The sequence below is a fragment of the Miniopterus schreibersii genome (genome assembly GCF_964146895.1).
Source record: "Miniopterus schreibersii genome assembly, chromosome: 12".
Classification (NCBI taxonomy): Eukaryota; Metazoa; Chordata; class Mammalia; order Chiroptera; family Miniopteridae; genus Miniopterus; species Miniopterus schreibersii.
Window position 1 is genome coordinate 66,386,394 of NC_138112.1, and position 23,208 is coordinate 66,409,601.

A 23,208-nucleotide genomic window follows, 5' to 3' on the forward strand; every position below is an offset into this window, starting at 1 on the left:
ATTTTTTAAATGTAGGATTCATTTTAGAATCAAAACATACACAATCCAGTGTCACTAGGTTATTTTATAGTAACTGAACTATTAGGCAGATTCACTAAGGATGCAAAGTCACTTCAGTAAGTGGGAAAATCAAGCACGATGTTATCTTTCAAAGCTTCTTCCTTCATGATACTCTTTCCAATACGTTTCATGGTTCAAGTCCATGTTGGGAGAGGAAACAGCTATGAAAACGAAGAGAAAAGCAATCTTTCAATTTAACACTAAATCATAGCCTAATACTTAAATGTACGTTGCTTGCAATTTTGTGAAACTGAGCCATTGAACCCTAGAAGGCCCCCCCATTGACCTTCAGGACAGTGGAATGGTGTTCTGATACACTTTGACCATCTCACCAAAATATTTATAGTGAGCCTTATACACTTGAATGACAACTCTGGAGACCACCTGCAAAACACAGGAAAATTTTATCCTTGTTTAATATATAAAAATAGTTGACACCAAAAAATAATTTAGAGCTCAGAGTTAACGTGCAATATCTTTTAGCTTGATCAGAGTACCACTTGGGGGGGAGAGAATTAGTATTTTATTTTTTGTTGTGATAAAATATACATAAGTGGCTCAAATGGTGGATTTTTTCTTAAGTGTATAGTTTAGTGGCATTAAGTACATTCACATTGTTGAACACACACACACACACACACACACACACACACACACACACACACACACACTTTCATTCTTATGTATTAGCCAGTGCCCTGGAGCTATTGCCTCCGCATAGGCCACCAGAATAATAGTGCCAATGAAGGCATCCCATTTTGATAGTAATTATTATGTGGGTTGTAACTTACCTTCCTTAGAAAAAAATGAAGACGTGAAGGCTCGACCAACAAAGGAATGTGATTAGGTTTTTGGTGCATGGATTTTACTGCTGTGTATACCCCCCCCCCCCCACACACACACACTGCGTCAGATTAAGCTTTTGACAGCTTTTACTGGCTGTTCTTAGGATCCATTTGTCTAGGCCTGGGCACTGTGGTACTCTGCTAACACAAGCATTATAAATCATCTTTATCCAGAAGGTCCAGGCACTGTCTGCACTCCTAAAACACCTGAAAATGATCATAGTGTTCAAAAGTGCTAAAAGTGAAAATAACCTGGCTCCAAGTTTAGACTGAGAAAGACCTGGTACCAAGTATGTCACCTCTACCTAATTTCTGCTTTTCTCTTCTTTAGGAAATCAGTGTGGCTTACACCAGTTTCAACAGATGAAATAAAGTTGAATCCCAATCCCTTTATGGCTGACTTTGAGGCAACACCAGAAGAGTTAGGATTATTAAGTTCTAATTAAACTGGCTCTGTCCTTAAGGAAAAATGAAAACTTGAAATTGGCATCATGGATTTTGTTGGAAAATGATGTGGGGGTTTTTCTGTACGGAAAAATAATTGGTATAAGTCTTTTTTTAGGTACATGATCCCTAAAAAACCCTAATTCAGTGAAGGCCCTGATTCAGTGAAGGTGTATTTTTAGATACTATTATTCATTAGGAGTATGGCTTATTAATTTAATGTTAACTATTAGGTACTTCATATTACCTATTTAAATTTTATTTTCTGATCTATATAGTAAATTGAGCAATATGTTCTCAATGACAATAGTTTGATCTATTTGGGAAGAACCTCTGAAAATTGTTCTAAATATTTTTTTAGTGAGTATAAAAAATAGAGATAGGTGTGCAAATGGGCCAGAGACTAAAATTTGTGCAGAATTCAAAATGTAATATATGAACTCCCAGGAGAGACAAAGTCTCTTTTATGTGAAGATGCTTTAACTTGTGCGTGCTCTCCTAATTAACTAGTCCTAAAAATGAGGTTCATCATATTTGAGTCATTAGTGCAGAAGAAATTAAATTTATATTCTAAAATTTAAGAACCACTCCTTTAACCGAAATTCGATGCCAGGTTTTCCTTCCTCCCCCTTGTGATTCTTTCATATTTGAAATGATTGACGGATTGAGGTGGTCAAGTATAGTATCGTCCTGCCACTTAAGAGCAATTCATGTCCGGCCAGTGTGACTCAGCAGTTGAGCGTTGACTTATGAACCAAGAGTTCATGGTTCGATTCCCGGTCAAGGCACAGGCCCGGGTTTCGGGGCTCGATCCCCAGTAGGGAGCGTGCAGGAGGCAGCCGGTCAATGACGCTCTCATCATTGATGTTTCTATCTCTCCCCCCCTCCCTTCCTCTCTGAAATCAATAAAATAAAAAATAAAATTAAAAGAGCAATTCATCACATGATAACCTGTCACCAGCTGCTTGTGCTGTCTTTTCCCTAAAGAGGGAGCCTGCCCAGTCATACACCAAAAAATCACTTCTGACTCTGGGGAGATTTCCTATATTCAGTTGCTTAATGAAATGTACATTTTGGGTGCTGCATCCTTCTGGAAACGTTTTGTTAAATCTATTTTTCAGTAAGTTTTTAAAATTTAAAGTGCTATCTTACCATTTTTAATAAAATGTTGCTTATGATTGTTTACTTGTCAAACAAAGAATTTCAACATTGTCATAACGGGCATGTCCTCTGGCAGTTAAGACTCGGGGTATAGGTGAAGCCTCTGTAAGGTGTGGAATGCACGCCAGGCAATACTACCAGCGCCTTGTGAGAACTTGTTTAACCCTAATTACCCAAAGAGCTATGCATCACCATTAATGTAAAGGTCTTTGATGCTACGACTTCACACCCGTTCTGGCACTGAATAACTTCTCTAAGGTGGGTACTATGGGCTTAAGTTTACAAGTGAGAGAACTGAAGTCTTAGGGTTGAAGTAGCCGCCTTGCACAGCTCTGTCTACAGCTCTAAATTTAAAGCAAGGGGTATAATTGTTCTCACCCCCTCATACTTATTTCCCTCTCCCTAAGGCACTTTCTCGTTCCTTCTTCAGTATCCCATTCGCAGTGGCTCCAGCTACCTGTTCCTGCCTTCCACGCCCCTTCCCACCCTTCTACCCATATTTTCTACTTGTATTTTTTTTCTGCTTGTATCTCTTGCTCCAACAATGTGTTAAGCAATATCTCAAAGTCCGAGGCAGTTATTCCTGACACCAGCTTCCTAACCAACACTGCGTCTCCAGGAAGCGCAGTGAAAGCTGCGGGGACAGGGATGTGGTTAGCGCGGGCTTCACGCCCCCAACTAAACATTGCCACTCACACCTCTCAAGCGTTGCCTAAGGCGAGGAGCCGTTGAGCCTGAGTCAGAAGAGGCTGCTGCTTTCTGGAAAAGACACTGGAGTGATCATTCCTACTCATGGCAAGAGAGGCTTGAGAGGAAAGAAGTCCGTCAAGGCCTGAAGCCTCCAAGATAAACCCTGTAGAGTCCCTCTCCCCTGTCTTGTCTGTTAAAGGTGTCACCCAGTGGCCACCAAGAATGTCTGAAAAGTTTTCTGCTTGGTTGCTTTGCAGAAATTTGGAACATTGAGCTCTAAGGATGGCTTCCTCTTAAAATTTGATTTTTACTCTGGTACCATGGTAAAAAAATGTTAGATGTATTTATATAGTTATTTATTTGGAAAAATGTGGACATGGACACACACACATGCAGACATATGCCCCTTAGATATGTTAAATCCAAGTGGCTGCACCCAAATTCATCTGCCAGCTCTGGTAATGAGGGACGGTCTGGACACACCTGAGATACGGAATTTGAGCAGTGAGTTTCTGCATAAACTCAGGGGGAATGTATAAGGTAAAAATACTCCAGAGGCAGCCAGGTTCTGGTCCCTGGCTCCTCAAATTGCTGGCTGTGTGGCCTTGGGCAAGTTAATGAACTCCTCTGATGCTCAGCTTCCTCATTTGTAAAATGGAAAAGATCATCTCTCATATGGATGTTGTGAGACCTCCATCAGTTAACGTGAGAACACACGCTGAAAGCTAGAGAAGTGACTTTAACCAGTGGGCTCTTAGAAAATCTAGATTTCCTCCATTAAAAAATGTTACATTGGCCCACCCTGTATGTTCACACATTCACAGCAGCTGGACAGTACCTGGAACATAGCAGTAACACTCAATAAATGATACCTATTATTATTACCTTCCCTGCATAAAAGATCACTGATCCATAAAACCGTATGTGTGGTTGTCCAGGATTGATCTGGAGGGAGGCAGGGCCTACAGAGTATATAAGAGCATGTAAAAAGGAGAAAGGAATTGCTCTTTGTTGTTTCAGAATTAAGCTAAGTACCCAGGCCAACCGCAATGATTTGATGGTGTCTACTACTCCAAGACAAATGGAACTAATGCGAAAACTCTCGTATTCTGCCTCCCCTGCCCCATTCATGGAGGGTCATTTTGATGTATGGACAGAATTGACCTCTTCTGTTCACTCAAAAATTTTATTAGCTAGTGGTAAATGGGGGGGAAAGTCAAGGCTTTGGATCTCTTTCCTATTAACAGCCATCAACGACCCCATGGCCTCCCGAGAAGTTGGTAGGGCAGAGCTGGGACACCTCAGCAGGAAGCCGGTAGAACCAGAGGTGGTGAATAATTCTGTCCACCAGCCCACTGAGCTACCGCAAATTACCAGAAAGGGCAACTACAAACCCTTGGGGCAAGTCAGCCTTGGTTTAAAAAGTTGGCTTAAGACGGAAGAAAACAACTATCATGTGGAAAACCTTATTTAGGCCCTTGAGGAATTGCTGAGTTGCTCAGTAAGAAAAGACCGGGCCGTGTTTTAGACCCAGGAGTGGAAATGCAGAGGCACAGTCTCGTGGAAGAAAACATCCCATCAGCGTGGGACGGGGCTCCGATCAGGGGGCCGAGCTCTGCGAGCTCATGGTCTGTGCTTTAAATTAACACTGGGCCGAGGGGAGGACTGAGCTGAATGCGGCCTGATGTCTGTCTGCCTTCATCATCCCGCGGCCCCAAAGTAGTTGGATTGACTCATGTCATTGGCCACATGCCCACTCCACTCCTGCTGCTTCCCAAAGGAGTGCGTGAGAGTGAACGAAGCGGGGGGGGGGGGGGGGGGGGGGGGAGGCGACGATGCAGGGTTGCCACCGGAACTGGTGGGGACAGGAAGGAACAAAAGCCTCCCAAGATAAGCTCTTGCCCAATTAATTTAGGCTTGACTCCTTAACCGTTTCAAGCACCCATACCTCTTTTCTGAGAAAAGTTGAAGTGGTCTCTTCTCAGTGCACACTAACATGACCGTTGTGTTTTTTTCCCCTCTGACAGGCCATCCGGGTCCTGAATGGAGCGATCATTCTGGCCCTGGGTGGTCTGGGTCCCTTACAAAGCGCCTCCCATCTCTCAGGCACTTCCCCTCTTCACCTTCCAGCCGGCAACCTTATGGGCTCTGTGTTTGTGAGCATTCAAATCCGCAGCCTTAGGTCATTCCTTAGGCGCCTCCCCTGGAAATGTGTTTGGTTATAAAGCCCAGCTCTCGGGTAAGGTGAAGGTTGGTTTGTAATCCTATGTACAGAGCCTTCCCACCCGGCCTCGCCTTCAACTAGCCCGGCCCCGTACATGCATTGACCGTGCCAGTCCTTCTGTCTGCCCATCTTTCATCCCTTCTTAGTTCTGTGACTTTGGAAAACATATCTGAACTCTCACCCATCCGTTTCCTCACTAGGACAGTGGAAATAATATGAGGTCGCTGTGAAATGGAGAAACGTATGTAAAAAACCTCAATAATCTGAGTGCTTTCTGCATGTTTGGCACGTATCTAAGCCCCGACTATGGTGTTATTTCATTTTATTCCCATGCAGCTGCAAGGTAAGTAATATTAACATGGGGATACGTACATCTCTATTTTACAAAAGAGAAACTGAGGCAAAGAGGGGTTTGACAATTTGTCTAAGGTTACAGGACGAATTAGAGCTGAGGATAGGGTCAGAGCACGGGCCTTCCCTTAGCCACAAAGCTGGGGCAGCTGGAAGGTTCCTGTGATAACCTCTTTGTTATTTAAAGCAGGTTTCAAAGCCTGCTCCTTCGTGTTCAGCCAGAATGCAAGAGCTGAAGTTTTAGGTAGCAGGCCTTTGCTTTTTATCACTTTGGCAACTTTCCCCCCAAACCATGGGGGTGGTAAACCGCTGGTAAATGGTTGTGAGAATTGACGAGGTGAGAAAACAGAATGAGGTCTTGAGAAAACCATGAGCATCTAGACAATTCCATTTATCAAAATTAGTCATGGAAACAAGAGCATATCAAAATGATCTTTAAAGAATGGCGGATGTGTTGATATAGACACTTAAGTATTTGCAAAAGATCTTTTAGAACATGTAGCCCAATAAATCGAACCTTTATCTGAAGCCTGGGTAAGAATGTGAGGATGATATTACATATACATGTGTATGTAAGTAAATGTTATTTACGTTTAACGTAAATATATGCATAAAGATAATTATACTACATTAAATATATATTTATTATGTTTTCAAAGTGTGCATACCCACGTAAACCTATACAAAGTCAGACATAAAACTAAAAGAATATATAAATTTACTCAAAATGTAAACTAATTAAAAAGTGTATTCATATAAAATGCTGAGCAGCATCAAGTATAATTCTGTGTTCTAGGGTGTGAATTTAACAAGGAAGTTTTATATGTTATTGCTACATATACCGTGAGAAAATCAAGGAAAAAATGGTGACAACTTACACTGTTTTACCCACTTCATTTCCTCTTTTCAGTTTATTAGTTCAGGATCCGTATCTGTTGCAGCTGGGAGAAAACCCACGAGAACGCTGGTGAGCGGCAGTGCTTCCTCTTTTCCTATGATCATAGGAGTAGGAATGTTATCCATTAAAATAGGAGAGTAGGGGTTGGAAAATCCAACCGAGACAAATCCCAACCGAGGGAAATCAATGCGCAAGAGAATTTTCAGGCATTCAGGTGGTAGAGCGTCAGAAAATCATGCCGACTGTGACTGTGATCGCTGGGTTACTATGAATATAGGGTGCCCCCAAAATGCATGTACGCACTTTGAATAATTATAAAGGCAGTGTTTATTAAAATACATTTCATTTTCAAAACTGAGCATTCCGCTGTTACAGTGTGTATACATTTTGGAGCAACACCCTATATTTGATGAATCTGAAGCTTAAAAAAAAGCTTCTTGATCTTTGTATTTTTAACTTTGAGCAACTCTAAGTATTTTGAGTGGACACTTTCCCATCACTACTTCCACAACCGAATGCCAAAAATTCTCTCTTTAGTGATCCATTAAACAATTGCTAAGCCCATGCGCTTCCCTTCCTCCCTAGATGCCTGTCTCTCCTTCATGTTCTGTCCTCAACGACCAGTCCCTTCTCTCTGCCCTTTACTTTCTCTGGCGATGACCTTGCTTCCTCCTCTGAGAAATCAGGCCGAGGGGAGAGAACTGTCAGGGCCTTATCTGTAGCGATCCGTTTTTGCCATTTAACCCCCTGCCGTCGGTGACTTCCCTGTGACTTTCTCGACAGCCGGCGCTCCCTGGCAGCCTTGCTTCCATTCTTCCCCACCACCCGAGGGCATCACTCCCACCCCCCTTCTCCTAGGTCTTCTTAACAGCCCAGAGGTGCCCAGTTGCTTCTCTCAAAAGAAAAGCGCTGGCCTCAGCCTTACTGTCCCCTGCAGCTCCGGCACAGCTTGCCCCTCCTTTCGTTTCCTTCATTATGTTTTCCATGATCTCGGTTTCGATTTATATGGGTCTGATTTTTCTGTGCATTTTAGGGTATTTTCCCTCTAGGGCAATTTTGTATTTGCTTCTTTCAAGTGCCTCAGGAATAAGAGAAGGATCACTAGTCCAGTCATTTTTTTGTTTAATATTTTGGCTTAGAGTTTTAATTTTTAGGAAGAGTGTAAATGCCTAACCCTGTATGAAGTACTATTAATGAAATGGCGGGGAGGTTATTTTTGTTCATTTTTAAGTCTGCCTACTCACCTCCTTAGTTTCCTGCTACTCTGACGGGGAGACATTAGTGATGGGGCCAGAATTTTGCCTCTATAGCGCCTTCCCTCCCATGACTGCTTCACATGCCTTGATACAGAAATACAATCTCTCTCTCTTTCCAGGAAAAATATTTCTATGTTTTCAGATTGATAGTGTGTCTCTTATACAGTGTTGGTGTGTGGCTGTGTATTAAACCTAATTTATGGTTTACTTTGTTCTATTTTGTGGGAAGGAGATGCAGTTTGGTTTCCCGCTAAACGTTTCCACTGGGTTTGATATGAGGCATCATGTCCCCCAGGGCCTTTTGTCTCTAATGCTGATTCTTACCTTGCTGGAATTATGTATAACCATCTCCGTCTCAGCCATGTGGTGCAAAGCAAACTGCTGTAGCTCAAGAGAGGTAGGTTTGTTGCAATAACTAATACTTCCCATGGCCTGCCACCCTCCCTCTAGGGTTGAGGTCATCTCTGACTCTTGAAGTTGGAGAGAAACTTCTATGCAGTAGTGATCTGTGGGGTTCCTGGAGTTACAGATGGTATGAATGTTAGAGATGGGATGAAGGCTGGAAAGGAATTCCAATGCAAAAATGCAAGAGGAAATAATGTATTCCATACCTAAGAGCACACATTTTTTTATACAGATAACTTAATTTATTATTTTCCTGTACTTTGTCACTTTCTAGCTGTATGCCCACGAAAAATCACCAATTCCTTTTAGATTTTTGCTATTTAAACTGTAAAATGAAAACGTTTTCATTCATTTCTGGTGTTTGTTGTAAAGACTATGTATATAATACTTTAGCAGAGTAATAACCAGTGAGTGAATATTATCGGTGATGATCATGTTGATAATGGGAAGGGATGGAAGGAGAAGCAGCTGATGATTCTATTTTTGGAGATTGACGTCGTTTCATTTTTCAGGGACTTTCCTCATCTCCCAGTGCTGTGGAATCAGGAGTGCATCCCCATTAAAGTAAATCTGAGCACAAGGAAACTCGACCTCAGATCTCCATGAATTAGAGCTGCATCCAGACCCCACGAGAACATGAGCCTGTGAAACGCATTCCTACTCCCATGGTACCGGTCACGAGAAACTTGGACATTTGACTCAATCCTTTGTGTCCTAACTATAAACCCCATTCGTGTGTCTTGATACAGGGGGACAAATATAACTCTTTAGCGTTCTTGGCTTTGTAACTTCCATGATCGCCGCTCCACAGCTAGCCCCAGAAAGGGGTTCTCTCTCCCTGCCCCCATGCCATTGCTGTATAAGGTTTAAAGGGAGCGGGGCACCTCTGTCTCAGGTGTTCTCTCTCAAATCCAACTTCCATCTACCCAATGAGAACAAAAATGAGTCAAAAAAACCCCTTTTTTTGTTACAGAAAAATGCTTCTTGACTTTTGATGACATCAGCATTGCAAAAACCGTCAAACAAAAAAATCCTCATTCTCATCATTAAGACAAATTTCAACTATATTTGAGGTGGGAGGGTCAAGCCTCAAGATTTTATTTCAATCAGCGGCCGAGATGCAGCTCCACGTGTCCTGATACGGAAATTAAGGTTTAGAGTGGGGACTTTGAGAGCAAGGTCGACAGTTATTCTTCGAAGCATGGTGAGAGACCCCAAAACAGGGAAATAAAGAATGAGCGCTTTAAAGCCTCACAGATCTGGGTTCAGATTCTGATGCCATCACTCATAACCTGTGTTGATTTGAGCAAGTTACTTAACCTCTCTGACCTCTTTTCCCTCACCTGTAAAATAAGTGCAATAGCATCAACTACTCTTCCAACAGTTTTTATGAGGGCAAAATAAAAGTAAAGCCAATGGGAAATAGCACCCCACCTCCTTGACCATGGTCTTGCTGTCGCTGGTCTTGTCGCTGCAGGACCGTGGTCAGATGCAGAGAAGAGGGCGGAGAGCTTCGGGCTTCCACTGCGGCGCCGCCTACACCCTCCAGCGACTTCAGTGGTCTTTTCAAGGTGGCAATTTGATGTGACAGCTCCCTCCGATATATCTGGCTCCTGATTTATAAATCTACTGCTGAAGTGTTTATATTTCTGACCTATGAGTGAATTTTCCTCTCTAGATACTGAATCATCCACAATGTCTATAGATTCGTACCCATGAGTTACTCTTAGCTCCTTGTTTACCGTATGTGCAAAGATTGTTCTACATTCTCTGCTAATTCTTATCTCTGTTCATCAGAACATGTGTATTTGTATACATATATGTGTGTATATATATATAAACGATTTGCTTTTTAGTACATTCAACAATCATTTAGGGAGTGCCTACTGTGTGTCGTGTGTTGCATTAGGAGCTTGGCATACAACACAGTGTTTTAAGCACCTGAGTAGTCTGTATAAATCTTTCTCTTTGCATTTTTGAGGTTATATAAATGGAGAGACGAAGGTATTCTCTTCAAGTTCAGACTCAGCCTTAGGCCTTTTAGTATCACCCATCTTGTCCTGTGAACAATATTTTTTCATTCCTGTGCACCACTGAGAGGTTCGTATCAGTCTCAGCCTCTATCAGTCTTGGCACCTTAACCATATTTATTGAACCCATACTTGGATCTGGGGGTGGGGAGAGAGAGAGATTTCCTTTGGGAGTATCAGAAAATACCCCTTAAGAGACAGTACACTTTTAACATGTGGCATGCAAATTCATGCATATTTATTTTAAGTAACTTGAGCACTCAGTTTGAGAAAGCAGTTGTTCAGATGCGATCTGAAAGCAAATTTCTTTCGCGTTTGGGGAAATAGGTCTGGTGTGTAACTGAGAGAAGAAACTTGGCTTGTTACAGAGGAAGGCAGGCGGGTGGGGGTGGGAAGCATGTGCTGACGTGTCGTCAGGAGGAGGAAATGTATGCGGTGGGGAGCAATGGTAGCTCGATTATCTCTTCCTTTCAGGCAGATGCATGATTAAAACTCATCTTGATCATGTTGCCCCCACCAAAAAGAAAGCCATTTTGGCACATGTTTCAATGTTCGCTGCTGGGGAAGGGGACGGAGCACCGGCCAGGGCCCGTGCGGGCCCAGGAGCTGATCCGCGTCTCGGAGGCGGGGAGAGCGTGCTGGTGGGAACTGGGGTGAGGCAATCCGGGGGCCGTAGAGCATGTCTCGGCTTCGGGGTGCATTTTGCAAGTTCCTGTGGAAAATTCTCACAAAATAGCATCGTGTCCAAACACTGCAGACCATCCTCCATCAGTGTCCTGTCTAAATCTCAATCTGCTTTCTAATTATTTGCTGCACATACAATGAACTACTTATATGCTCCCAGAAAACACCGTAAACAGGTCTTTTTCCAGCAGAGGCGGTGTAATTTCATTTCTCCAGGTCTTTTCCCAGCAGAGGTGGTGTAATTTCATTTCTCCAGGTCTTTTCCCAGCAGAGGTGGTGTAATTTCACTGAGGGAGAGGCAAGGAACCTCCTGAGGCTGTGATTAGCAGCCTCTGATGTATTGGTAATATTATCTCATTTATCTTCATCCTACTCTGCTAGATTGTGAGCTGGACAAGGGCGAGGACCACGGTGCTCATCTCTGCATGCTCAGTGATGCCGGCAGCACCTCACATGGTGTGTTAAGTCCCTTTTGGATGAATGTATAAGTGAATGAGGTTTATTTCTAATTACAACAACACATTGGTCAGGCCCGCCAATTGCTCAAGACACAGTGGGAAGATGGCGCGTGGGTTAATAAATTTTTGTTACAAAAGGCATGCCAGTATATATTTTAGTGTCCTCTGTTCAGTGTCCACACAATTATCCTAGTTTCCTGGAGAATGAGGATTTTATCACACCCTGGAGAAACAATCTAGATGATTAGAGGTGCAATTTGTAGTATCTTACATTTAATGAAGAGGCATTCAAGGTTATGTCTATAATTCAACTGAAATTAAAGTGTCCCAAGTCTGTGGACCTCACCTATACGCTCACTGTGCTATGGTCTAGCGAGTTAGGCAATTAGAAGAAGCGCATTAATTTAGCTCTAACCCTAATTGGGGCATATTGCTCAGTGCAGTGCCACTGAGGCCGACTCATAGGATTTGCCATCAAGTCCGTGCCCCTCGGCGTTTCCACCGCCCCATCCTTGTCGTCACAAAAATGGAAGCGGTGGACCATTAATCTAATAACTTAGCAGACAACGGAGTCTTCAGTGTGAACACGTCTTAGCTTCCACACTCTATCAGGAATGTTCACAGCAGTTAGAACTCTCCCTATTTAGTGTCTGAGACCACGCTGCAGAGAGCTAGATAAACTGTGTCCAAAAGAGAGGAAGAGAGAGAAAGACAATGAATGTTGAAGCCAGAGACGAATCTGGAGACTCAGAGGCTGACACACCTACTTGCTCACAGTGCTTCAGCCTCAGATTATATGTGAATCTAAGTGTGTCTTAAACAGGGAAGATGGGCTACCCAAAGACCCAGTGGGAGAGCTTCCACCATACAAATGGCCATACTGGGACGCAAGGAGAGAATGTTCCAGAAGACAAGGACATCTTTCTGTTCTGCAGCTTCTTTCTCACCTTCTCAATCTCCCTTAAATGGTTTCATTTTTAGCATCTGTGGATCCTGCTGGTCTCACATAGAGCTCTTCTTCAGGAGCCTCACACTGGCGTCTATTCAGTAGATGACTCAATTTTTCTCTTCATGTAACAAGAAAAACCCTATTGATCTTAATCAGCCAGTAAACTTATCTGCCTGACAAATGTCTTAACTTCGAAGATAGTCATCAATGCCATGAGTCAATCCATCTTAACTGCCCACCCAGGGCACACCCTGAGAGGATGCCCACCAAGGCTTGTCGTTAACAATATTCTTTGTCTCTGGATAGCTCAATTAATAAAAAAATGGACACAGAAGAAAGAAGCAGAGCAGATCTTGCTCTCCCAAATCCACAAGAGTCCTCCAGGTAAGCACTGGCTATTATTATTTCTTCTATGCTCAGTTACTTAGTGGACCAGAGATAGTCACAGTGCTGGGGAGATGTGAATTCATGGACTCGGTCATGGACCCGTCTGGTTTAGTTAACATATAAGTATAAGGAGGCTATTTGCTATACTTTACCAGTAGATCTCTGATTGATGGGGAGGAGTTTTTACTCACCTTGTGAACTGGGAATAACTTAGTTTTCTAACAGAAGAGGGTCACATTCTGGGTATGAGTTAGGGGAGTTTGTACTATCAATATAGATCTCTTGCCTCTGTGTCTGATTAGTGCCAAGGGACAGACTCTTTTTAAAATGACTCTGGGCTCCTTGTCTAGTCTTTGTAAACCTCAAGCTGTGGGATCCTGCACCACTGCTTAGAGGGGAGATGTTCTTGGAGTGAAGGCCAATAGTGGTGGATAATTTAGTTTTCCTTTGAATGCCAAACAGGAACATGTGTTAAGACTTTCCTTTGAAAGGTTTTAAGAGAGGCTGAAAACAGATCTTTGGGAATCAATGTCAGATTATTAACTGGTAAGTGTATTCCAAATCTTTGGAAGGGAAAGCATCTCCAGTTAACCCCCTCTGGGGATGAAAACAGGATTAGAGATTCAACTAACCCTTCAAAGCCATTTCTTTGTGCACATGAAATTGGGTGTGTCAGTGACAAAATATATTCCGACACATTTCTATGTTAAAAGGACTGAGAGATGCATAGGTAAACATCTTCAGTCATTTTTATTCTCACTCATCAGCATAGATTAATGGGAAAGAACTTGGATTAATAAGAACACTTGGCACAGTTTTCATTCCATTTTGTGTCTTCTAATTACTGATTAGAGTGTGATCTTGGCCAGTTACTTAGACCCTTTGAGCCTCAGCTTTTTACTCATTGCAATAAAGATTTTAATTGCAAGATTGTTTTGAAAAAATAAACAAAACTCCCCTTTTCGTGAGTTCAGAACTTTGCACAGAAGTTAGTAAATTTTCTCATGACTGAATTTCTGTTTGAACTTCACAGTGTGTCTGCAATTGAACTTTCAGAAAGACCTTTCCACGATAACACCCCACTGGAGAATCTTGCCCCATTACCACGCCAGACATGGCTGACATTTTTAAAGAGGGAGCTGGAATTCCTGGGGGTAAGTGAGCCCTCTCCAACCTCATTTAAAATAAGGACTGGCTCTAGGAAAGAGTATCTGGTTGCACCTACAGTTTCCCCACTTGGATTCATGAGGAGTAAAGGGCCCAGTAGATGAAGAGCTGACACCAGCCAGGCCCTATTGGGTAGAAAAAAATCATCTCCTCATGAAGACTAGAATGAAAATGGCAAATAGAACCTGCCAATTTTGGCCAGTTGCTGGTGGATTAATGTAACATCTTGCTGTGAAGAATTTATAATCTTTATCTTCACTTAGATGGAAAGGAAAATTATTGATATCCACCATGTCTACCTAAGTAAAGGTGATGAGAATTGTCTTGGCCATTCCTGCAGCAGGCCATTGCTGTATCAATTCTTTGAGTGGTTAGAGGACACTGGAAAATAGCACCTTTGGATCCTTTCTCAGGACTGCCTAAGACACCAAAGCAATTTCCCACATTTGGCCTCGATTATAAGGAAATTGATACAATCTTGGAGAAATATCATTTTATGCCACAAAAGTCATGCATTTTTCTACAGGTAACACAAATTCTGATTGGTTTCATATGCCTTTGTTTTGGAATCATTGTCTACTTCGTGTTCAAGATTTCAGAATTTGAGAAAGATTTTTTTTCATCATTTAAAGCAGGCTACCCATTCTGGGGAGCAGCAGTCGTGAGTATATATCTATAATTGTCTCTGAAATAACACTGCACATAGCTTTTCTCTTACCCAGATCAGATCTACCCAATTGTTTATCTCTAGTTTTCAGATTTATATAATAATATATTTGTATTTATATCATATATATATATATTTGTATGAAAACGTACACACAGTTCATGTGTACATGTAACTTTGGGAGGCACTCTGGAGGGAATCAGAATACGAACATAGTGAGCTCGTGGAAAGCCTGAGAGCTGACTTTGCAGAGTGCCCCCAGCTTCCCCTACACTGGAGGGGGGTGAAAAGGCCATGGAGAAGAGCAGACTCACTGTGCTTCCTCTCTTCCTTTGGACAGTTCGTTATTTCTGGATTTTTGTCAATTATGTCTGAAAAGGAAAATGCAGGATATCTGGTGAGTTGCAACTCTGTCATTGCTCATCCTTGAGAAGGTAAGAAAAGTCGAATTTTAGGAGTCTTGAGGGATACAGGTCATCATCTCTTATGTTATGAGATAATGGGGATATGTGATTTCCCCCCCAGTCTGTTTTGTATTGGATATAATAATTAAAACATCAATTGTGTCATTTAAAAACAATAAAGTGGAATTTACTTTGACACTTGTTTAGAAAATGTCCTCACACAAGCCTTATCCTTGCGGTATAGACATATGACCAAATAAATGACTCGTTTCCACTTCGGGAGGCTATTTGAGGAGAGTCTGTGCGCCCGTGTGGGTCTTCCTGAATGTGATCCTAGCAAGAAGGTTATAGATTCTTATTAAACAGATACACTTTCCGGATCTCCCCCGTTAACCTATGTCTTTATACACGCAGGCGCCGACAGGCCTGAACGCCGGGGGTTGGCTGCACGCCTGGCGGGCGCGGGCGGGCCTAAGTGGCTTTTCTTGTCAGGTGCAAGGGAGCCTGGGCGTGAACGTGGTGAGCGGCGTCGCCGCGGGGACAGGGATCTTCATCCTGGTCATGAACCTAAAGAGCAGCATGGCTTACATCAACATTTGCCAGGAGGCTCACGCGGATGACTTCTGCACGGCGGCTTTTTTCTCCACTGTATGTGTTTCTTGGGGCCTACTCTAAGTGAAGAAGCCCTCGTTCCCTTCTTCCATGAACACAAGCCTTTGTTTCGCAACCTCTGGCACATAATGTGGTGTCATGCAGGTTCATGCACAGATAGGCTGATGACACCCCCCACCCGGCTCCATTCTGCAAGGTTGGAGTCATCTGCCTTGAGTAACTCTTGGTTTTCGTGTGTGTGTGTGTGTGTGTGTGTGTGTGTGTGTGTCTGTGTCTGTGACTTTATAAGGACCGATCACGTGGGAGGTGATGAAATCAGGGGTGTCTGTAAGGGAATTCACCTCAGGGACACCTACCTGATGACTCGACTTGTCTTTTTTGGTTGTTGTTGGCTGTTCAACAGGAAATTGTGGCGATGATCCTGTTTCTCACCATTCTGGGGTTTGGGGTTGCTGTGTTAATCACAGTCTACAGAATTGGAGAAATGTTCAAAGAAAATCAGGTAGGCAGAGGCCTGATACTAAATCCCGAATAACAGGCTAAAGAAGTTGAGCTTAGTTGCTTAAACCCATGGCCTAGGTTTCCTGGAACATTTCTTCCAGAAAAGTATTTCTCCAAGTTTTAGTGTTTTGATTTCCAAATCTCATGTTTCCAATCACATTCCCTACTCCTAAGTAGCACAAATATCAGTGTATCTCTGTGACTGAGGGTTAGGAAAATAGAACCTTCATCATTTTAGAAAATGCAGATGCTTTGAAATGTGTTGGGCATGAGACGAATGAGCAGGTAGCAAGTGATGGAACCACTCAGATACCTGAGCTTATTTTCTGTCCCACAAGAGCTCCCTCATATTTGTTCCCATTCCCTCTTTTTTCCCTTGGCTTTCACCTTCCCACTTGCTCTGAAGCCTCAGTTTTCTTTCCCACCACCTGCATTTCCATTTGCTTTACCTAAGCCATTGCACCTTTGCTATATGAAAAAGAATTGCCAATACTCGATGCACATACGCTTACTCAGATCTTCTAAATGAAATATATTCTCTCCATCTGTCTACTCGCCTGAAGCATTCAAAGGTGGTTGCCTTGTTTTGGTCACTTTCCTCCAAAGACAAACAAGACAGCAGATTTACCAAAGTCACACACACGCACCATCTTGTCATTGACTGCCATGGTTTATTTTGGGCCCACTTGGCCAGCCAATCTGGCTTGGTTTGTTGGAGATGGAGGGAATGATTAGAGTGTAATGGAAGAGAAGGTGAGATTCAGAAAGACAAAAGGAGGTGGTATATATCTCTTGAACGAGTCTTCCAGTGGTGGAAAATTCTTGGTGATTGATACTGAATAATTTTTCCCTTACCAGATTCCAGAAGATCGTCTTTATGAAGAATTAAATATATATTCACCGATTTACAGTGAGTTGGAAGACAGAGGGGAGACATCTTCTCCCACTGATTCATAAGAATCATGTTCAGAACATTCTCATTTGTAGCAAAAGGTATCGAAAGCCAAGATCTTTGTTTAAGGAGCTACTGGCAAAATGTCAGTTTTCTCTATGACCCGCCAATTCTGCATTGTGATTTATTTTCCAGATGGTGCTGTTCTGTTTCTGTACACCCAAGTCCGCCCCCCACCCTGCGCCCAATTTGTAGATATGATAGATGCCTATTTTTCTTCTTTTCTATTGCTATTTCACACCCATGTTTTCTGGGAGACCAACATCCAATAAACATTTACTGTGTACCTACAACTGTGCAAATAAAAACAAGAGGAAGGCTGGTCGAGAGTTGAGTTAAATTTTAACAGTTTGATATTTGGTTTTCAACACTTCTTAGAGTTCACAGAAATGATGGGCATGGTACCTGCCCCCCACTAGGTCGTAAGCACCATTCCACAAACATATCCTGAGACCCGATTAAGTGTCTGAAGTTTTCCACTTGTCTCTCTCATGCTGTGTATCCCAGTATTTCACCCGGAGTGGGGCTCGGTGTGTATTTATGAAGCGGATGGGTGCAGATGCGGAAGGATATCCCACCAGGCCAGGCCAGAGGTAGAGTCAACAAGGAGAGAAAATGATTCTGAAGTGAATTTGGAGGTGATAAGGAGACCAAATTCGTAGACGTTAAGAACAGGCTCAGGAGGATAGTGAGAGATTTGAACAGAGATTCTGCAAGCACGTACTCAGTATTTGCGCCGATTCATATCAGGTTAGCAATGGGTGCTCCCTGCTTATGTTTGACCTTATTACATGGAGAAAACAGCGCAGTGTGCTAGAAGGATCGATCTGATAAAGTGCAGGGAGTCTGCACTGGAATCCCAGGCCGACTGCTTACTAGTCGAGTGAGTTGTGGCAAATCATTTAATTACTTACTTAATATGGGTTTCCTCACCTGTAAAATGAAGATTAGGCATAATTTACCTGTCAGCACTCAAGGTCTATTGTGGATACACACACACATACACGTATGTTTCCGTCAATTAAAAGTGTTCTAAAAGAGATCATTATATAAATTATCTAATTTATAAATACATATAAGCAATCTCCAAATCTTAGTAATCTCCAGTGATATAAAATTTAAGTCCATTTTATCTTGACTTCAAGAGCCTCACTTTCCGGTCCCACTTCTCCTTTCTCTTTAAAGTGCTTTGTACTTGACCACCGCGCTTCGGCGCCCGGCCTGACCTCTCCTGCCCTCTCTTCTGTACTTGCTTGAACCCCGTCTTAGGTTATCGCCCATCTTAACTCCCACTGTGTCCTTTACGATTTCCTAGCCAAGTCTGCTCCTCTCTCAAGGCGATGACTTTTTCAGACCAAATACACACACACACACACGCACACACACTCACACCCCTTACACTATATATAACGTTCTAAATGCAAATAACTTACATCCCATCCATGATAACACATTTCTTTCAAAGACTCAAAGTCTCATAAAGGTCTGTATGTTCCCTGAACCACCAGTACATTCATGGACACAACAGTCAATAATATTTGCAGATTGATGGGTGGGCAGTGGGGAGTTTAAGTTACTCAGTATCTGGTGAGATGGAAACCATAAGAGGAAAGATCATTGAAGGAGAAATTTGAAATGAAAGAAGATTAAATTAACGAAGACCTGAGCTAAAATAAAGTCAGTGGGCATGGAGAGAAGTGGTCATATCTAAAACACGGAGAGAAAGACTAATGGGTGTTCTTGTGAACAGGTTGAATAAAAGCGACTGGTTGTAACACATTAATTGTTTGAGTTTAAGATCAAAGGAGACCACCCGGGAATGTTGAGAGAAATGCTGGGGAGTTAGAAACATGAGTTAGTGGGGAGGAGTACAGCCAGGCCTAAACTAAGCTCCGCGTTAGATGGTCATTTTTAGACCAAATGAAATGCAGCCAGAGAGGCCCGAGAGCACCCGCTGCGGAGCTCTGGTGAAGATGACACGTGGCCATGGAGGGTCGTGTCACTAAGAGAGCTCATCACGTGGCGAAGCACACTAACGCCCTAAGAGAATTAAAATTTTTTTTTTTTTTAATATATCTTTATTGATTTCAGAGAGAGAAAAGGAGAGGGGAGGCAGAGATAGAAACATCAAAGGTTGAGAGTCCCTGATCGGCTAGCCAGCAACCCGGGCATGTGCCCTGACCAGGAATCGAACCCTGATCTCCTGGATCCTAGGTCGACGCTCAACCGTTGAGCCATGCCCGGCCGGGCCCTAAGAGAATTTTTTAAAAATAAAAGTGAAGCCAAGTTAACCTCCACGTAAGTGACTTGGTGTGCCTGCCTAACCTCGGGACCTCAGGTTTTCTAACTTCATTTTTCTGAAGCAAAGCTCCTTTTCTCAAAATTTCACAGCAGAATGAAAGTGCACCGTCTCGGGTGTGGCCCGCTAAGCTGTATCTCCAGCGCTGACCGCCCGTAGGTACTGATCGCATCGCTTCCGTGGCACATGTATTCACATCCAAGCGCTGAGCCTGGCCTACGCGGACCTCTCGAAATGGATCCAGTCTGTCGTTACAATCGCCTAATGTCTTATACCACTCTCTCTCCCCCGATTCATATTTTAACCACATTGTTGACTGTATATTTCTATGTGCACAGCATAATTTTTGTCTCAAGAAAATTCTGGTAATTGTCCTGCCCGCTGTCTTTTATCACGTGCCCACTTCAGGTTCGCACAATATACAACTGCAGTGCTCTCCACCCATTCATCGCCCCAAATTATCTTTCTAAATATCTCATCTTTGAGGTCACCTCCTCCTTGAAGACTGCCTCGCGCACACCTGGTCATCCAGCCTTGGTTTCTTGCTTCATGACCCCTTACCCCACGGCGCAGTGTGTAACCACGTTATTAGTGTACTTGGGATCTCCTTGATACATCAATTACTAGTGTTTGTGCAGTAAACCAGAACCATTTAACTTGATTTCTTGTCTCTGTGTATGTATGTGAGGGTGAGGGATTGATCAAGGATAATAGAATTGGCTCGGCCGGCGTGGCTCAGCGGCTGAGCATCGACCTAGCATCCAGGAGATGGAGGTTCGATTCCCGGTCAGGGCACAGGCCCAGATTTCGGGCTCGGTCCCCAGTCAGGGGCTTGCAGAAGGCAGCCGATCAATGACTCTCTCATCACTGATGTTTCTCTCTCTCTCTCTTCCTCCCCCTTCCTCTCTCTCAAGTCAATGGGGATATATTTTTTAAAAAGAAAAGAAAAAAAGAATGATAGAATTGAAGCATCAATTTAATGATGCCAAGGACCAAGCACAGTCTCTAGAGTCCTCCTTTTTATCAATGCTTTATCAAATGGGACAATCTATTAATAACCCCACAGACAGAAACAGTTGGAAGAACTATCGTCAGCCATCTCTTGTCAATAAATGGTGGAATGAAGTTGAAAGGGCATTGGACCATGAGTCTAATTTTACAAGTTTGTCCTGACTCTAATTTGTTTGTGAACAGTCTGTTCCTTTTGTGGAGCTTAGAAAAACAGGCTTCAATGGGCCCATGTGGGGATCTTAATGTAAATAGGTCCGAGTCTAACACACTCGGAGGAACCAAAAGAGGCTAAGGCTGGGGCTTTGGACACTGATGGATAGTGTGTCTGTTGTTTTTGTAATGAATACCACAACCTTAGAGGTTTAAAACGACACACATTTGTTATTTTAGTGTCTATGGGTCAGGACTCTGGGCATGGCTTAACCACATTCTCTGCTTCAGGATCACACAAGGCTGAAATCAAAGTGTTGGCAGGGTTTCAGTCTCATCTGAGGCTTAACTGAGAAAGGATTCACTTTCAAGCTTCCACTGTTGCCATAATCCAATTCCTAGCAGTTGTAGGACAAAGGGCCCCATTTTCTTGCTGGTGTTTACTGGAGGTCTTCGTAGGCTGTTGGCTAGAGGCCACTCTCAATTCCTAAAAGCTGCCTACAGTTCCTTGCCACATAGAGGCCCCTAAATAGCTGTCTCTTTCCTCAAAGCCAGCAAGGAAAAAAAAGACAGAAGATACACCCTTCTGCAGTGCAATCATGTAATCACAATACACACAATCACATACATCTTGGCTGTATTCTATTGATTCCAAACATGCCACGGGTCTTGCCTATCCCAAAGGGAGGCAATCACAGAAGACATGAGCGCCAGGAGACAGGAATCATGAGGGGGAGCCTAGAGCCCGTCTGCTCCAGCTATGCAGGAGGTGTAAGTGGTACTGGGGAGGCCTGTCCCACAGGTGAGCCATGTGAGAGACCCCAGCTGGGCGGTCTTAGAGCTTGCTCCCAAAGGACACCAGGAGGAAGCAAGGAGACCTTGAGGCTGAAGGTTTTCGCTGGACACTCAGGGATGGGACAAAGGAGGAACTATGAGCAAGCAGCTGAGTAAGTGCATTAGAACTCTGTGGAACCAGAATCTCACTGGAACCACAGCTCATCCAACTCCTGTAGACATGACATCAAGTTGGGAAATTACCAATGAAGGAAGACATTTTCTGCCCCTCAGCTCTTCTCATTCTAACTTTGGCTCAGCAAGAATCAGAAATCCCTCTTAGCAAAGCTAGCAAAGGACAGGGGGGAAAAAGAGAACAGTCTTTCCTTTTTCCTATTTTAGACAGGTGTCCTGACTAAAGCAGACCCAAATGGAGAAAAAGAAGACTGTCAATGACAATGACAGCTGAGTTTTGATTCTTGGGGAAGACTGTGCATTTTAATTACTGAAGGGACTGGAGAACTTTTCACTAGTTGTCAGTAATTTATCTTAGATTTTAAATAAGAAACGGAAGGGGAACTAGGCACACTGAGAATGTTTGGAAAGGACAGTTGTGGGCAAAGAGTAAGGTTTTCTTTGAATTCTCTGGGTCGGTCCTGTTTATTCTACTACAAGGCACAAAGATTTTGGAAATCCGAGTAGCAGAAAAGGGCTATGTTCTTTTGAGGGTCTCCATGTTGCATATATTCATGCTTTAGGGACTGAACTATTAAATTCCTCGACACCATATGATTCTCCGTAAAGAAGACTTGGTATTCAGCAGCAATGCATCTGATAAGGGGTTAATATCTAAAATTTATAAAGTACTCCTGCAACTCAACAATCCAATTAAAAAATGGACAGAGGACCTGAATATAAACTTCTCCAACGAGTACCTACACATGGTCAATAGATGCTCAACAACAGTAATCATCGGAGAAATGCAAATTAAAACCACAATGAGGTATCACCTTACACCCGTCAGAATGGCTGCCATCAATAAATCAGCAAACAACAAGTGTTGGCGAGGGTGTGGAGAAAAGGGCACCCTTGTGCACTGTTGGTGCAAATGCAGACTGGTGCAGCCACTGTGGAAAACAGTATGGAGGTTCCTCAAAAAAGTAAAAATAGAGCTGCCTTATGACCCAGTGATCCCACTTCTGGGATGCCACTGCAGCGTTATTTACACTAGGAAAGATGCGCAAGCAGTTTGCATTTCTCTGTGCCCTGAAAGGAAATCTCAGAGCACAAATCCACTGTGCACCGAGGGGGAAAGTCGGGGGTTTCCAGCTGGTGAGGACTCTTTCTGCTGATCATGCAAATTGAAGACCGAAAACCAGCACTCTGGGCAGGAAAGATGAATTGTTTAAAACAAGTCCTGCTGTTCAAAGTTTATAATTATTCAACAGCTCCCGCGGGTTGAATTAGTTGTAATGAAACACAAACTAGGCTTTGATTTATTACCTAGAAACTATTACCTTTTACACTCAAAATTAATTGCTAGCCAAAATTATAGGAAAATATTGATGAGCAAGTTTTGGTTTTTAAAATGCCATTAAAATTTGATTCATATAGGGGCTGTGTGTGGGGGGGTTAAAGATGAAATACAAAATTCCTCAAAATAATGTATTTTAATAATATCCGCAAAGTGATGGTAAAATAGTTCTATATCCACTCACTGTCTGGTTTAAGAAAACACTTAGAAGAAATCTTATTAAGTCTTAAACGTGTCAGTTCATAATTTTTCAAATATTTGCAACTAGATCTTCACACGAGCTCATAACCAGGTT

At 42.9% G+C, this 23,208-nt stretch overlaps 1 protein-coding gene across 5 annotated transcripts in view; it reads left to right on the forward strand.

Annotated features, from left to right (window-relative positions):
• Positions 1 to 17,482, forward strand: part of LOC308564718 (high affinity immunoglobulin epsilon receptor subunit beta-like) — a 28,521-nt gene extending 11,039 nt beyond the window's left edge. The window contains exons 2-9 of one of the 5 annotated variants that reach the window (XM_081153279.1): positions 12,762 to 12,839; positions 13,876 to 13,996; positions 14,536 to 14,670; positions 15,017 to 15,073; positions 15,573 to 15,728; positions 16,096 to 16,194; positions 17,052 to 17,186; positions 17,281 to 17,467. In XM_081153279.1, coding sequence (XP_081009405.1) covers positions 12,778 to 12,839; positions 13,876 to 13,996; positions 14,536 to 14,670; positions 15,017 to 15,073; positions 15,573 to 15,728; positions 16,096 to 16,194; positions 17,052 to 17,150 — 729 coding nt within the window. In that variant the 5' untranslated portion in view covers positions 12,762 to 12,777 and the 3' untranslated portion in view covers positions 17,151 to 17,186; positions 17,281 to 17,467. Of the gene's footprint in view, positions 1 to 11,765; positions 12,840 to 13,875; positions 13,997 to 14,535; positions 14,671 to 15,016; positions 15,074 to 15,494; positions 15,729 to 16,095; positions 16,195 to 17,051 lie in introns of those variants that run through there. The other 4 variants (XM_081153277.1, XM_081153278.1, XM_081153275.1 and 1 more) reach the window with 4 other exon arrangements.
• The last annotated feature ends 5,726 nt before the right edge of the window (positions 17,483 to 23,208 follow it).